This window comes from Eretmochelys imbricata, chromosome 14 (genome assembly GCF_965152235.1).
Source record: "Eretmochelys imbricata isolate rEreImb1 chromosome 14, rEreImb1.hap1, whole genome shotgun sequence".
Taxonomy (NCBI): domain Eukaryota; kingdom Metazoa; phylum Chordata; order Testudines; family Cheloniidae; genus Eretmochelys; species Eretmochelys imbricata.
Window position 1 is genome coordinate 55723791 of NC_135585.1, and position 15696 is coordinate 55739486.

General features: G+C 62.7%; 2 protein-coding genes across 2 annotated transcripts in view; both read left to right on the forward strand.

Moving 5' to 3' along the window:
• LOC144274208 (uncharacterized) overlaps positions 1-13161 on the forward strand; it is a 29773-nt gene extending 16612 nt beyond the window's left edge. The window contains exons 12-23 of the mRNA XM_077832838.1: positions 5550-5912; positions 6314-6837; positions 7504-7618; positions 8093-8223; positions 8718-8923; positions 10367-10564; positions 11017-11145; positions 11452-11640; positions 11925-12098; positions 12194-12353; positions 12584-12720; positions 12805-13161. Of these exons, the coding sequence (XP_077688964.1) occupies positions 5550-5912; positions 6314-6837; positions 7504-7618; positions 8093-8223; positions 8718-8923; positions 10367-10564; positions 11017-11145; positions 11452-11640; positions 11925-12098; positions 12194-12353; positions 12584-12720; positions 12805-12996 (2518 nt within the window). The 3' untranslated portion in view covers positions 12997-13161. The remainder of the gene's footprint in view (positions 1-5549; positions 5913-6313; positions 6838-7503; positions 7619-8092; positions 8224-8717; positions 8924-10366; positions 10565-11016; positions 11146-11451; positions 11641-11924; positions 12099-12193; positions 12354-12583; positions 12721-12804) is intronic.
• On the forward strand, positions 173-5057 carry PSMB8 (proteasome 20S subunit beta 8). Its single transcript, XM_077832883.1, is given in 7 exon segments — positions 173-255; positions 257-611; positions 880-1027; positions 1376-1487; positions 1695-1824; positions 2146-2350; positions 4850-5057. Coding segments are annotated over 7 exon segments (1122 nt in total). The 3' UTR covers positions 4939-5057.
• Positions 13162-15696: the final 2535 nt, after the last annotated feature.

Sequence of the window (15696 nt, forward strand, 5' to 3'; positions counted from 1 at the left end):
ACCGGTCCGTGGCTGCTGGGAACCCCCTTCCACCTCCGCCCCCCGGGGGGGATCCCTGCGCCCTTCAGTGCCACATTTCCCCGCTGGCTGCCCAGGGCCCCGCGCCAAGGAGTTCCCCTGAGCAGTCTCTGGACTGCGCCCCCCCCGGCTCCCCCTCCCCCAGGAGCCCCCCATGCGCCCCTGGACTCTGGACCGTGCTGGCCCCGCTGCGCCCTTCCAAGCCCAGATGTTCCCCTTCCCTGAGAGCCCTCCCACCCCCTGAACCCGCCAGCCCCCCTCCCCAGCGCTGCCCCCTGCGTCCCGTCCCCCGGGACACCCCCCTGCGCTCTCATCCCCTCCCCAGGGCTCCCCGTGCGCCCCTCTCCAGCGCGCCCTTGGCCAGGCAGGGCGCGGACGGTCCCTCCCCAGCTGCCGCTTTCGGTTTCTCTTCCCCCGCCGCTCAGAGCCGGGCGGGAGGCGCAGCGAGGCGGATGGCGCTGTTTGAAGTCTGCGGGGCCCCCCGGGGGGGCTGGGACTGGGCGCCCCCCGGAGCCGCCGCTGCGCCCCGGGGACCTGATCACTACAGCTTCGGCCTGCGGGCGCCCGAGCTGGCCCTGCCCACGGGGGAGCAGGTCAGTGCGGGGGGGGGGTGAGAGGGCAGCGCCATACGGGGGGGGCGCAGTGCCCGGGGGGGGGCTTGGGCGGTCAGTGCAGTAGGGTGTGGAGGTAGGAAGTGGGGGCAATGCCCTGGGCATGGGGGGCAGGATGGGGCCAATGCCCTGGGGGTTGAGCAGAGGAGGAAGTGCCCTAGAGGTGTGGGGGGCGGGGAGGGGGTACTGCTCTGGGCCTGGGGGGCAGAGCTGGAGAGCCTCCCTCACCATCTCCCCCCCCTCCCCCCAGCCGGCCCAGTTCCTGCAGACGTACTCCGAGGAGGGCCGGGACCGCGTGCGGATCCAGCTGGCCCACGGCACCACGACCCTGGCCTTCAAATTCCAGCACGGGGTCGTCGTGGCTGTTGACTCCCGGGCATCGGCCGGCAGCTACATTGGTGAGACTAAGCCCCCCAGCTCTCCCCTCCTGGGCCACCTTCCCCAGTCCCCCCTCCCCGGCCCCTTGGAACTGGCTGGCTCTGTCCACCCCTCCCTCATGCGGGGTTGTGTCCAGGAGCCTGGCAGGTGGGAGCAGGTACCCAGAGCTCCAGCTCCCCACCCCACCCTGATCCCTCGGCCCAGCACCTCCATCCCGCCCCTTGGCCTAGACCTGACCCAGCTTGAGACTCCAAATGTGGCCCAATGCACCTGGAGGATCAGACCAGGTCCCCCCCTCTCCACCATGACACCCCTCCCCCCAGCCATCTGCCCATGTCACACAGGGTCCCGTCTCTCCTTCCCCACAGCCTCCCTGGAGGCCAACAAGGTGATCGAGATTAACCCCTACTTGCTGGGCACCATGTCGGGCAGCGCGGCCGACTGCCAGTACTGGGAGCGCCTCCTCGCCAAGCATTGCAGGTACCCATCCGGGGAGGGGGGCAGGAAATGGGTGTCCAGGGCAGGGGACTTAGGAGATGGGTGCTCAGGGAGGGTCTGGTGTGTGTGTGGGGGGGTGAGTACTCAAGGAGGGGACCCCATGGTGGGGAGGGGTTTGAGGTGGGAAGCTCAGGGGGGCTGGGATCTGAGACTCACCCCATGGTGGGATCTGCCTCCCCCTGACTCCAGGCTGTACCAGCTGCGGAACAAGGAGCGGATCAGCGTCTCGGCCGCCTCCAAGCTGCTGTCGAACATGATGTGCGAGTACCGGGGCATGGGGCTGTCTATGGGCAGCATGATCTGCGGCTGGGACAAGAAGGTAGCGGCTGGGCCCCCTGCCCCAAGCCACAATGGGAGGGGACTCTGGGGGGGGAACCCCATAGGCTGCCTCAGTGTCCCATAGCTAAGCCCTCCCGCATCCCCATCCACCTTCACCTCTACAGGGGATCCCCCTGGCTCAAAGACCCCCTGACACCAGAATCCACAGTCTCCACATTGGGTCCCCCCTTCCCTTTGAGGTTCAGGCCCCACAGACCTTCCCCCCACCTCTGATCTGACCCCGGCAGCTCCAGTCCCTCAACCCACCCCCAACCCCCACTCTGGTCCCAGCCACGTCTCACCAGCTGCCCCATCCCTGCAGGGCCCCGGCCTGTACTACGTGGATGATAATGGCACCCGTCTCTCCGGCTCCATGTTCTCCACGGGCTGTGGGAACACCTACGCCTACGGGGTGATGGACAGCGGATACCGGCCCGACCTGAGCGTGGAGGAGGCCTATGACCTGGGGCGCCGTGCCATTGCCCAGGCCACCCACCGTGACGCCTACTCCGGGGGTGTCGTCAACAGTAAGGCATCAGGGCTGGGGTGGGGCCCCTGGGGGTGAGCACCAGGACACCTGTGTCCCATTCCTCCTCAGGGATGAGCCTCCTGCACTGCCATCCCAGATGTCTGGGTCCCAAAGAATCATAGAACTGGAAGGGACCTCGAGAGGTCATCTAGTCCAGTCCCCGGCACTCAAGGCAGGACTGTATTATCTGGACCATCCTTGACAGGTGTTTGTCCAACCTGCTCTTAAAAATCCCCAATGATGAAGACTCCACAACCTCCCTAGGTAATTTACTCCAGGGCTTAACCACCCTGACAGTTTTTCCTAATGTCCAACTGAAACCTCCCTTGCTGCAATTTAAGTCCATTGCTTCTTGTCCTATTGTCAGAGGTTAACGAGAACAATTTTTCTCCCTCCTCCTCATAACAACCTTTTATGTACTTGAAACGGTTCTCATGTCCCCTCTCAGCCTTCTCTTCTCCAGACTAAACAAACCCAATTTTTTCAGTCTTCCCTCCTAGGTCGTGTTTTCTAGACCTTTCATCATTTTTGTTGCTCTTCTCTGGACTCTCTCCAATTTGTCCACATCCTTCCTGAAATGTGGTGCCCAGAACTGGACACAATACTCCAGTCGAGACCTAATCAGCATGGAGTAGAGCGGAAGAATTACTTCTCGTGTCTTGCTTACAACACTCCTGCTAATACATCCCAGAAGGATGTTCACTTTTTTTGCAGCAGCGTTACACTGTTCACTCATATTTAGCTTGTGATCCACTATGACCCCCAGATCCCTTTCCGCAGTACTCCTTCCTAGGCCGTCATTTCCCATTGTGTGTGTACAACTGATTGTTCCTTCCTACGGGGAGTACTTTGCATTTGTCCTTATTGAATTTCATCCTATTTACTTCAGACCATTTCTCCAGTTTGTCCAGATCATTTTGAATTTTAATCCTGTCCTCCAAAGCACTTGCAACCTGTTCCACCTTGGTATCATCTGCAAACTTTATAAGGGTACTCTCTATGCCATTATCTAAATCATTGATGAAGATATTGAACAGAACCGGACCCAGAACTGATCCCTGCGGGACCCCACTTGTTATGCCCTTCCAGCATGACTGTGAACCACTGATAACTCTCTGGGAATGGTTTTCCAACCAGTTATGCACCCACCCTATACTAGCTCCATCTAGGGTGTAGTTCCCTAGTTTGTTTATGAGAAGGTCATGCGGGACAGTATCAAAAGCCTTACTAAAGTCAAGATATACCACATCTACCACTTCCCCCCCATCCACAAGGCTTCTTACCCATCAAAGAAAGCTATCAGGTTGGTTTGACAGGATTTGTTCTTGACAAATCCATGCTGACTGTTGCTTATCACCTCAAGTGCAGTCCTGCACTTAGGACGGAAGAATCCCGTGCATCGCTACAGACTAGGGACCGAATGGGTGACAGTGGACGAGAAGCTGGATATGAGTCAACAGTGTGCCCTTGTTGCCAAGAAGGCTAACGGCATTTTGGGCTGTATACGTAGGGGCATTGCCAGCAGATCGAGGGACGTGATTGTTCCCCTCTATTAGACATTGGTGAGGCCTCATCTGGAGTACTGTGTCCAGTTTTGGGCCCCACACTGCAAGAAGGATGTGGAAAAATTGGAAAGAGTCCAGCAGAGGGTGACAAAAATGATGAGGGGGCTGGAACACATGAGTTATGAGGAGAGGCTGAGGGAACTGGGATTGTTTAGACTGCAGAAGAGAAGAATGAGGGGAGATTTGATAGCTGCTTTCAACTACCTGAAAGGGGGTTCCAAAGAGGATGGCTCTAGGCTGTTCTCAGTGGTGGCAGATGACAGAACAAGGAGTAATGGTCTCAAGTTGCAGTGGGGGAGGTTTAGGTTGGATATTAGGAAACACTATTTCACTAGGAGGGTGGTGAAACACTGGAATGCTTTACCTAGGGAGGTGGTGGAATCTCCTTCCTTAGAAGTTTTTAAGGTCAGGCTTGACAAAGCCCTGGCTGGGATGATTTAATTGGGGGTTGGTCCTGCTTTGAGCAGGGGGCTGGACTAGAACCTCCTGAGGTCCCTTCCAACCCTGATCTTCTATGATTCAATGTCTTTTAGGTGTTTGTAAATTGATTGCTTAATTATTTGCTCCATTATCTTTCCGGGTACAAAAGTTAAGCTGACTGGTCTGTAATTCCCTGGGTTGTCCTTATTTCCCTTTTTTTTATAGATGGGCACTATATTTTCCCTTTTTCTCTTCTGGAGTCTCTCCCATCTTCCATGACTTTTCAAAGATAATTGCTAATGGCTTACTTGTCAGGGGTGAGCATCCTGCACTGCCATCTTGGATGCCTGGGTCCCATCTCCTCACTCTGGGGGGGTTGGAAGCACTGCTGGGCTCGCCCTAGGGATGCCCTTCCAGACGCCTGGGTCCCATGTCCTTATTCCGTGGGGGATGGAAGCGCTGTGGGGCCCCCTGCTGGCTGCCCTTGACCCTCCCATGTCCTTCTCCCCCAGTGTATCACATGAAGGAGGATGGATGGATCAAGGTAGAAAAGACAGACGTCAGCCAATTGATCCACAAGTACCTGGAGGCCAGGAAGTGAGACAGGACAGCGACCAGAAGGCTCCGGATTCAGGGATGCAGGAGACTTAGGGCCAGCAGGGGATGCGGTTAACGGGTTTCTGTGTGTGATGCAATAAAGAGAAACAGTGAAAACTCCAATCTGTGGTGTCGATTTAAAGTGTCTCCCAGCTGCTGGGCCAGGAATGGGGGCTAAGGGGGGAAGGGGGACCTGGGCGGCTGATGAGGGGAGCTGCGTTTTACCATGAAGCAGAGGCAATGGGAGGCAGGCGCAGAAATTCACACGGGTTAGTGCAGCACCAGGAAAACCAGGAACCATTCGCCCAGCTCCGCTGGTGCCCCTCAACCCTGCTTTGCCAGCCCTGGGCTCCCTTCCAGCACCCATCTGCCAGCACCCCTCAGAGGGACCCTCCCCCGCTATTCCAGCCTGGGGGTGCCCCCATCCAGCTCTGCCCAAACTCACCTAGCACTGGGGTCTCGCCTCCAGTGCCCCTCAGTCCTGACACTCAGCCCCCGCCCCCGACTGACCCAGGCTCTGCACCCAAAGGGCAGCGAAAGGAGCCCAGCCCCATGCCCCAGGCCGGATCGCACCGGGAGCCAAGGTTTGAAGCAGAATCTCAGACTCGCACCCAGGGGTGTCTTTAACCCGCGGGGATCTGGCCGCGTCGGACCCCAGACTCCCTCGGCGGCTCTGTCCCAAGAACCACCGGGGGGCTGCACGGGCCAGCCGGAGCTCGTGGGGAGGGGGGCGCAGGTCGGCCCCGGGCCCCCCGGCCGGAGGATGCTGCGAGCCGCCGGTGCAGGGAGCCGGGACCCGGAGCAGCCCAGAGGCGGCGGCCGGTGCAGCCCGGGCTCCCCCTGGCGGCCGCAGCCGGCAGCAGCAGCGGGCGGGGCCCGGCCCGGGAATCCCCCGAAAGCGAAACCGGGCGGGCTCGCGCGGGGTCCGGGCGCTGCGGACCCGGGAGAAGGAGCCGGAGCCCGGAGCTGGAGCTGCAGGTACCGGGCCCGGAGCAGGCAGCGGGAGCAGCCGGCGGCGGGGGGCAGGCAGGCAGGCAGGAGCCGGGGATCGGGGGGCGGTTTGTTCCCTCCCCCCAGATTCCAGTGTCTGACTGGGAAGGGCTGGCTTTGCTGGGGGGCGACGGGGGCTGGGAGGCACCAGGACTGGATCGGGGTAATGTGGGGGTAAGTGGGGTGCTGGGTAGGGGGCAGCTCAGGGCCATAGGGTGGAGATGGAGCTATGGGGGTAGATTGTAATGGGGTGTGGGGAAGGGGTGTGTGGGGACTGGGGTACGGGGCAGGGTTGGGGGACAGATTGGGGTAAGGCATCGGGGGTCACCCAGTGCTGTGGGCCCCCAGCCTCCCTGCCCTGTATAACACCCCTCCCATTCTTTCTGCAGACTGTCCTCCACCATGCCGCTGCCCCTCACCCTGCGTCTGGGCTGCCCCCTGCTGCTCTGCGACCTGGCCCTGCTGGCCCTGCTGGGCTGGGGCGCCCCCTCGCTGGCCCCCCTGGGGCTGCCGGCCACCTGGCTGGAGGCTGCTGTCCGTTTCCTGGGGCTCTGGGGGGCCTGGGGGCTGCTGGCCCCGGATCGGCCCCGCCTGTCTCCCCCCAGGGCCCTGGCTGCCCTGTGCCTGCTGCCCCCCTCGTACCTCACCCTGCGGAGCTGCCTGCCCCTGCCCAACGTGCCCCCCGCCCTGCTGGCCGGCGCCCCCTGGGCCTGGCTGCTGCTGAGCTATGGGGCAGTGGGGCTGGCCCAGCTCACCTGGGGGGCTCTGGGGCAGAGGGACAGGGCTGGGGGACCCGGCGCTGAGGACACAGAGCGGGAGTCCAGGGCCACCCTGCGCCGGCTGGTGGGGCTGTCCCGGCCTGACGTGCCCTTCCTGTCCGGGGCCTTCGTCTTCCTCGCTATAGCTGTGATCGGTGAGTGGGCCGGGGGGGGGAGATTCATGGGACTAGGGGGAGGGGACTTGGGGTGTGAGCGGGGGCTGTGTTACTAACAGAGCCAGGCAAAACCTTCCAGCCAGAGCCACGCAAGAGTACAGGCCAGCAGCTGAGCTGCTGGGCCAAACCAGGAGCCCTGGGTGCAATTCCTGGTTCTGCCACAGTGTCCCTGGGTGACCCTGGCCCTGTCACCTGCTCCTGCTGAGCCAGTTAGGCACTGGCAAGATTTACAAAAGCACCCTGTCTGCAGTGTTAGGTGCCTAAACCCCTTGGGAAATCTGGCCACTCTTGGAAGTGGGACTCCAGCACCTGGCTCATCGGGCGATTGGGGAAATGGTACCAAGCTGGCTGTGGGCCCTGTGGGGTCCGTGCAGACGGGAGCGTGCCCCCTTGCGTGGTTCCCTGAGTCCCAGAACCAAGGCAAGTGCTCCAGGGAGCTCTGCACGGGATGGAGGGTTGTGCCTGGGGATGGATGGAGGGAGGCGAGCAGAGTTTGCAAAGGGCCTAGCGTGTTGAGTCCCAGTTTCCGAGGGGGCGGGATGTTGCATGGGAGAGTCTCTTGCGGAAGGATTCCTCTCCCTGGGGATCCAAGGAGACTCCCTTGCCCAGGACAGCCCCTCTCTCACCCCCGTGTCTCTGTGGCAGGCGAGACATTCATCCCCTACTACACGGGACGTGTCATCGACATCTTGGGCAGCGCCTACGAGCCCGACGCCTTCACCACTGCCATCGGCCTCATGTGCCTGGCCTCCTTCGGCAGGTGAGACCCCCTGGCCCCTCAGCCCCAGGGCGAGCCCCCCAGTGTCCCTCATGGGACCCCCAGCCCCAGGGAGACCCCCAGGGAACCCCCCTCACCTTCCCACTGCCACCCAGGACCCAGACCTTGGAAGATACCCATCACCCTTTGCTGTCCCACAGCCCTGGGGAGACCCCCTCTCAACTCCCTGCTGCTCCCCAGCCCCATGGAGACCCTCTGACCCCCACCCACTGTCCCCTATGACACCCCAGCCCTGGGGAGAACCCCGCTACTCCCAAACTCCAGTCCTAACACAGGTCTCCCCCACCTCACACGCTGCTCCCCCCCATGGGATCCCAGCCCTGCCCTGGGGTTCCCCAGGCCAATGGGGTGGGGGCTGTGCTGGGCAAGGTGGGAGGATGGTGTATCTGGAATAGGCTCCGTATGAGGTTGCTGGTGGGATCAGTCTCCCCCATGTCTGTCTGTCCCCTCCCCCAGCTCCCTGGCCGCCGGCTGCCGCGGGGGACTCTTCATGTTCACGTTCTCCCGACTCAACATCCGCATCCGGTGCCAGCTCTTCTCCTCCCTGGTGCACCAGGACCTGGCCTTCTTCCAGCAGGTCAAAACAGGTGGGTCCTCCCTCAGTGACGCCCTCCTGCCTTCCCTCCCCCAAGTAACCCCAGCATCTACCCTATTAGCACCCCTCCCCAATTCCCACCTCCAGCGTCTGCTCACACCAACCCCCAGCCTCTGCTGCACCCCACTACAGCCCAGCTCCCCACATCCCCTGTATCAGCATCGTCTTCCCCTCAGCACCTTCCCCCAGCCCTGCCCCGGCACCCTCCCAGCACCCCTATGGCATCCGCTCTGCCCCAGCATTGCCCTCCCATTCTCCCCCAAACACTCTTCCCCCCAGCATTCCCCCTGCCCAGTCTCCCTCTATCAATGGGGCAGCCTCCTCTCCCCCAGGCTCTGGATATTAACAAGGCCCTTGTTGCTGGCTGCAGCATTAAATGGCCCAGTGCAGCCCCACAGCCCCCTGTTCCCCACCACCACCCTAGCCCCCAGCTCCAGGCCTCCCGGGGCAGATCCCTGTCTCACTCTGCCCCTCTCCCCACCCCAGGGGACCTGACCTCGCGCCTCTCCATGGATGCGGCCATGATGAGCCGCTCGGTGCCGGCCAACGCCAACATCTTCCTGCGCAGCCTGGTGAAGGCGCTGGGGCTGTACGGCTTCATGCTGGGGCTGTCCTGGCGCCTGACGCTGCTCACGCTGGTCGAGACGCCCCTCACCATGGCCGCCCAGAAACTCTACGACGCCCGCCGCCAGGTACAGGACAGGGGAGACCCCCCCTTACCCTCATGATCCTGGGGAGACGCCCCTGAGATCCTGTGACCCAGAGCCCCCCAGGGCAGTCCCTTTATGGAGCTCCCCTCTCTGATCCCAGAGGGGGGTCACCCTCCAGTGGAGCGTTTCTGGAGGGTCCCAATGGGCTTGGCCCGGTGCTGTTCAATATTGTTACTGATGATCTGGGTGGAAAGTTAAACCCATTGCTGGTCAAGTCTGTAGGAGACACTGAGCCTGGTGGGTGGTGGATACTGATGGGGACTGGTCAATTACACACAGCGAGCTGGATCGCTTGGCTCACAGACCTCCCAGCCCTGGGACTCCCGGCCCTTTCCCCAGGGAGGGGATCCCCCCAACTCACAGACTCACCAACCCTGGGGCTCCCAGCTCTGCCTTTGGGGCGGGGATCCCCCCTCTCACAGCCCCTCTGATCTCCAGCCATCAGTGCTCTCTGTGAGGTGCGCTTTGACATTCAAAGATGTCAGTGAGCTTCGTGGGGCAGGGACTGCCCCTTTGTTCAGTGTCTGTGCAGCACTTGACCCAGCGGGGTCCTGATCCATGATGGGGGCTCCTAGAGGGAACCGCAATACAAATAAATAATAGTAATTGTAACACAGCAAGGCTACGTCTTCAGTACAGAGACTGTGTCGGCATAGGTGGGCCAGCAGAGCTTCCTGGCGTAGACGCACCCACACCGATGGAAGGGGCGTTTCCGTGCGAGGAACATCGGCAGCCCTTTCCCGTTAAAACAGCTCCTCTACACTGGGGGTTTTGCTGGCCTAGTTCTTCCCTTGGGGGGAAGGGGGGTGTAACTCTGCCGTGTAGACAGGCCCAAGGCAGACACCTAGGCCCCGGAGGTGTGGGTCACCCTTACAGGCTGGGAAGCGCTATCTGGAAAGCAGTGACCCTGGGAAGGGTTTAGGGGTGACCGGGGACAAGCAGCTGGCCATGAGCTCCCCATGTGATGCTGTAGCTAAGAGGGTGAACGCGACCCTGGGCTGTATAAAGCTGCCTTGCCATGAGAGTCTGGCGGACCTCGGTCTGCACCGTTTATCCGAGAGACGGGTCGGGGGGGCTGGACCATGGTCTGTAAGTCCCCCCTGGGGGGAGGTTTCTGCAAGCAGGGGGCTGTTTCATCTCACAGGCGAAGCAGAACGGAGCCAATGGCGGGAGCTGAAGCAAGACGAATTCAGGCTGGAAATGAGGGGCAGACGTCTACTAGGGAGGGGATTAGCCACTGGACGAGCTGACCCAGGGGCGGGGTGGATTCCCCAGCACTGGGAGGATCGAGATTTGAGTATCTCCGAAGAGTCCCCCACCAGGCAGGTTATGGGGCTAGAATCCGGGGGCCCGGGTGCGACTCGCTGGCCGGGGCGATGCAGGAGCCCAGACGCGGTGGGCGGGTTGTGACCCCTCTCTCCCCAGGCCGTGCTGAGGGCGATCCAGGACTCCCTGGCGCGCTCCGGCGAGGTCGTGAGCGAGTCCGTCTCCTCCATCGAGACCGTGCGCAGCTTCGCCACCGAGGAGGAGGAGTCGGGGCGCTACGAGGCGGCGCTGGCCGAGACCCACCGGCTGAAGAACCGCCGCGACCTGGAGAGGGCGCTCTACCTGCTCTTCCGCCGGGTGAGCCGGGGAGAGGGACCCAGGCATCCGGGGGAGGCAGTTGGGGAGCTGATGGGGGAGTCAGTGAGAATCCAAGTGTCCGGGTGAAGTGGTTCATGAACCAACGAGGGAGCCAGCAAGAGGGGGTCCAGACATCTGGGGATGGCAGCTCACCATTTGAGTGGTGAGCTGGGGGCAGGGGACCCAGCCATCCAAGGAAGGGGGTTTGCTCTCTGAAGGGGGAGCCTGTGAGAGGGGACCCAGTCATCCGGGCATGGCAGTTCCTGATGCAGTGGCTTAGCTGGAGAAGAACAAGGGACCCAGATGTCCGGGGAGGGCTGATAGTGAGACAGTGGGTGAGCTGGGGCCAGGGGGACCCAGGCATCTGGGACTGAGGTGTGTTAATTTTAGGTTTGGGGTGCCCAATGCCTCCCTCCCTGCTCCCCACATGACTTGTCTCCCCTCCCCCCCAGCTGCTGCAGCTAGCCGTGCAGGTGCTGATGCTGTACTGCGGGCACCAGCAGATCCGCGCCGGGCTCCTGACCAAGGGCAGCCTGGTCTCCTTCATCCTCTACCAGGGGGACGTGGGCAGCTACGTGCAGGTGAGGGGCCCTGCGCCAGGGACGGGGCCATAACGGGGCCACCTCGACCAGTCTGTCATTCTCTGTCTGTGCATCCATCCATCTCTCCATCCCCACATCCACCCTCCATCAACCTCCCCCCGACAACATCCATCTGTCCCTACACCAACCCTTTCATCCAGCCGTCTCATCGCCCCTCCGTCCCTCCGTCCACATCCCTGCTTGCACCATCCATCTGCCCCCACACTCACCCCTCCACCCATCCATGTCTCCATCCATCCCTATTCTGTCTGTTCAGCTTTCTTTGACTCTTTGCTCTGGCCCCAGACCCTGGTGTACATGTACGGGGACCTGCTGAGCAATGTGGGGGCGGCGGAGAAGGTGTTCGAGTACCTGGACCGGGAGCCGGCCGTGCGCACCGACGGGACGCGGGCGCCGGAGTCGCTGCAGGGACACGTCTCCTTCCACAACGTCTCCTTCTCCTACCCCTCCCGCCCGGACCGCCAGGTCCTAAAGGTACCTACAGCGAGGCAGCTACACCCGACCCCCAGCTCATGGCCCCAGGGCTCCTGGGCCTTCCTCCAGGGAGGGGATCCCCCTGGCTCCCAGACACCCACAGCCCCATGGCTCCTGGCCTGTCCCCCGGGGAGGGGATCCCCCAGCTCAGAGCCTCCCCCCTGCCCCAGAGCTCCTGGCCCTTGCTCCCAGGAGGGATCCCCCCTTGCTCACAGACCCCCCAGTCTCCAGCCCTCCATGCTCCCCGTGCGACTGGCACTCTGCAACTCTCCCCGCTGTTCCAGGCCGTGTCCTTGGAGCTGCGCCCCGGGGAGGTGACGGCGCTGGTGGGGCTGAACGGCAGCGGGAAGAGCACGTGCGTGGGGCTGCTGGAGCGGTTCTACGAGCCCCAGGCCGGGGAGATCCTGCTGGACGGGGCGCCCCTCCGGGAGTACGAGCACCGGTACCTGCACCGCCAGGTGAGGGCAGCAGGGGCAGGGTCTGGGCTGCTGCTCACTGGGTGTGACGAGTTGGGCAGGTCTCAGCCCATAACGCCATCCCCTCTCGCCGGCAGGTGGCCCTGGTGGGGCAGGAGCCCGTCCTCTTCTCCGGCTCCATCCGGGAGAACATCGCCTACGGGCTGGGGGCCTGCGGGGAGGAGCAGGTCACCAGGGCGGCCAGAGCGGCCCACGCCTCCGGGTTCATCGCGGAGCTCGACAGCGGCTTTGAGACAGGTGAGTCACCACCATCCATGCTGCAAGGGCTTCTGGGAAATGTACCCCCCCCGTAACCAACTAGCCCCCACTCCCCTCCCAGAGCCGGGGAGAGAACCCAGGGATAGAACCCAGGAGTCCTGGCTCCCAGCCCCCCCTGCTCTAACCCACCAGCCCCCACTCCCCTCCCAGAGCCGGGGAGAGAACCCCGGAGTCCTGACCCCTCCCTCTCTCTCTCTGACCCCCTGCAGATGTGGGGGAGAAGGGTGGGCAGCTCTCAGCAGGGCAGAAGCAGCGGATCGCCATCGCCCGGGCACTGATCCGCCAGCCGGCCGTGCTGATCCTGGACGAAGCCACCAGCGCGCTGGACGTGGAGAGCGAATGCGCGGTGAGTGGTGGGGGCGGTGGGATCCGAACTCCGAGCCTGGCCGGGTGCAGATGGATCCTAACGGGGCTCTGCTCCTCCCCCTAGATCCGGCAGTCGGTGCTGAGCCGGGGGCCCCGGACGGTGCTGGTGATCGCCCACCGCATGCAGACGGTGGAGAACGCCGACAGGATCGTGGTGCTGGAGGGCGGGGCCGTGGCCGAGGAGGGGACGCACGCCGAGCTGATGGGGCGCGAGGGGCCCTACTACAGACTGGTGCAGAGAGACCTGGCCGAGTAGCCCACCGCCCCGGGGAATAGCCCAACGCCAGCCTCACGGCCCTGCCCCCTCCTCCCGCCGGCCCAGTGTTACACGGAAAATATTGACAGCGTCTGATCAGTGTATTATGTTGGGTCTCTGGCTTTATCGTCTGTTTTAGGGTTTCGGTTCTGTGCCGAGGGGTGTCCCGGGGGGTGGGGGTGGGGGTGGGGGGGCAGGCGTGTTCGACTGGCTGAGCGCGAGACGAGTGTGTTGTAAAATACATTAAAGGGGTGAAACGTCCGAGCGGAGTCTGGGATGGCCTTTGGCTGGAAACGCCGTCGCTGGTCTCGTGGCCCAGCCCAGGGCTGCAGTTCGCTCTCGATTGAACCAGTCCGTGGCTGTAACGCTCCACGGAGTCAGTCGTGTGTCACGAAGAGCGTGGCCTCCCGGTCAGCCTGGCGCTCGCCGACCCCACGGCGAGCTGTGAGTTGCCGGGTCAGGGCGTGGCTGGGGCTCGGCCCCGGGCAGGGCCAGCTCGCGGCTGCGGAGAGCCAGCAGGAGGCGCTCCAGGCTCTGAGCGGGGCCGGGGGGGGCCGGGGGTCTGTCTCACAGTAACAGCAGCTGCTGCCTCTCAGCGTCAGGGGCCGGTGTCACTCCTGGTTCATTCCCGGCTGGCAGAGCAGAGCTGATCCCGGGGAGGGGGCCGCAGGCCGGCAGGCAGTCCCTGTGTCGCACGGACGCTGCTGGCATGTCAGACAGGCCTTCGCGCCTGGGGGGAGCAGGGGGGTGTGAGACAGGCTGTTAACCATGGCCAGGCTGTGGGATCATTGACGGTCTCCAAGCTAAATAAAAGGCTAATGGAATCTCTCAGGTCCCTGGGAGGTGGGTCACTGTCACTGTCTCCAGAGGGGGAAACTGAGGCACAAGTATCAGGGGCGTGATTTGTCCTTCAGGATTAGACAGCAAGTCAGTGGAGTCTCCTTCCCCCACTGTAACCCTCTAGCCCCACACAACCCTCCCAGAGCCAGGGATAGAACCCAGGAGTCCTGGCTCCCAGCCCCCCCCAGCTCGAACCAATAACAATTCTTTCCTGAGTCTCTGTGGACTAAGGCCGCAAAACCCAGCACTGGCTCCCCCTGTGCTGGGTAAGGCACTGAAGGAGGGGGAGCGGGAGGGGTAGATTTGGGCTGAGGGGTGCCCTGTTTGTAGAACTGTCTCTCCTCCCAGTCCTGCTCTGGAGGATGGGCTTGTTGCTCTGTACAGCAGTGCAGGGGCGGCTGGTGTTTCGTGCGGGTCCTACACCAGCTCTGCGTCATCTTCCACCCACAAAGCCGCGGCTCCGGGATTCTCAGTCGGGGGTGAATGGAACCGAATCTGTTCCACTGAGCGGGGTGGGGAAGGGGGTCGGGGCAGCCCCCCAGGGACGCACACCCAGGGGAGGGTGCAGCCGGGAAGGGGTGGTTCTGCTTACCCAGGGTAAAGGTACAAACTCCCTCCCTGTATCGGCTGCCCGGGCCAGGGGCCGCAGCGGGAGGAACACGCCCCCACGGCTGTCCAGCACTCGGGGAGATCCCTGACCGACCTCACCCCAGGGTAGCCAGCGCTGTGGCACGGGGAGGGCTGCTCCTGGCCACACAGCTCCCGCCTCTCAGGCAGAGGAGCACCGGCTCCGGGGGGAGACGCTCTCCTGTCGGCATAGGAGGCGGTTTCGCTAAGCACCCCAGCAGAGCAGCTGCACCGGGCCGCCCTGGCGGTGGGGACCCGCTGCAGTAGCATCGATGGGAGAATGAAGCAGATGCCCAACCCCTGCTTTCAGGGCTGCCTCCCAGCTGCACCAGCCCCTAGCCTCGGTCAGGGTCACGAGCCGGGGGGCTGGTAAATGCGGCTCCTGCTCTTGTTCCCCACCCCCACTCACCTGCCACCCATTAAACTGGGCCCCAGCCAGGGCGGGTGGGTGGTTCTCAGGTGCTGGACTGGGCCTGACCCTGTCCCCCCAGACCCCCTGTGTCTGAGCCTCTGAGCAAGACTCCCAAGAGATTAGCCCCTTCCTCTTCCCCTGTACAGGCCCTGTTGTGACGAAGTTGGGGGTTTTTGTAGTGTTTTACATGAATAGTGTGTGCGTGCCTCAGTTTCCCTGTGTGCTGTATGCTTAACAAGGTGGTGGGAGGGGGTTGTTGTTACAGAGGACCAGGTGTCACCTCGCCTAGCAGCCGGGACCCCCCAGACAATGGCCTGGAGCTGGGAAACCCTAACAACTGGTGACCTGCAGTCTAAGAGGCCCACCCCAGCTTGGCCATCAGCCGGTTCTGGACAGTGGGAGGACAGTGGGCTGCGGGGTGACCTGACCAGCCGGTTCCAGCCAGCGGGGAACAGAGGAGAGAGGGCCTGTGACGAAGTGGGACTGTTCTTGATGTTTCCTCCGAGTGGTGTGGGGGTGCCTCGGTTTCCCCTGGGCAGTTCTTGGGTGTCTCGGTGGTGGGGTAAGGGTGTATGATCATTGCAGAGCCCTAGAGGGCAGGTGTGGGCAGGGGTCTGGACACAGAGAATGGCCGACACCCTGTTTCCTGGCCACTGATGGCCTGGGCCCTTCCCCCCTGCAAGGTGAGAGCTAAAGGGTTGGAGAACAAAGGGATCCGGTGACCTCCTGGCCCCGGGAAGGGGACAAAGCCCAGGGGAGGAGGGGCTGGAGGGAGTTTCAGTTTGGGGCTGGCTGGGACATGGAGTGAAGGGCAGACGGGG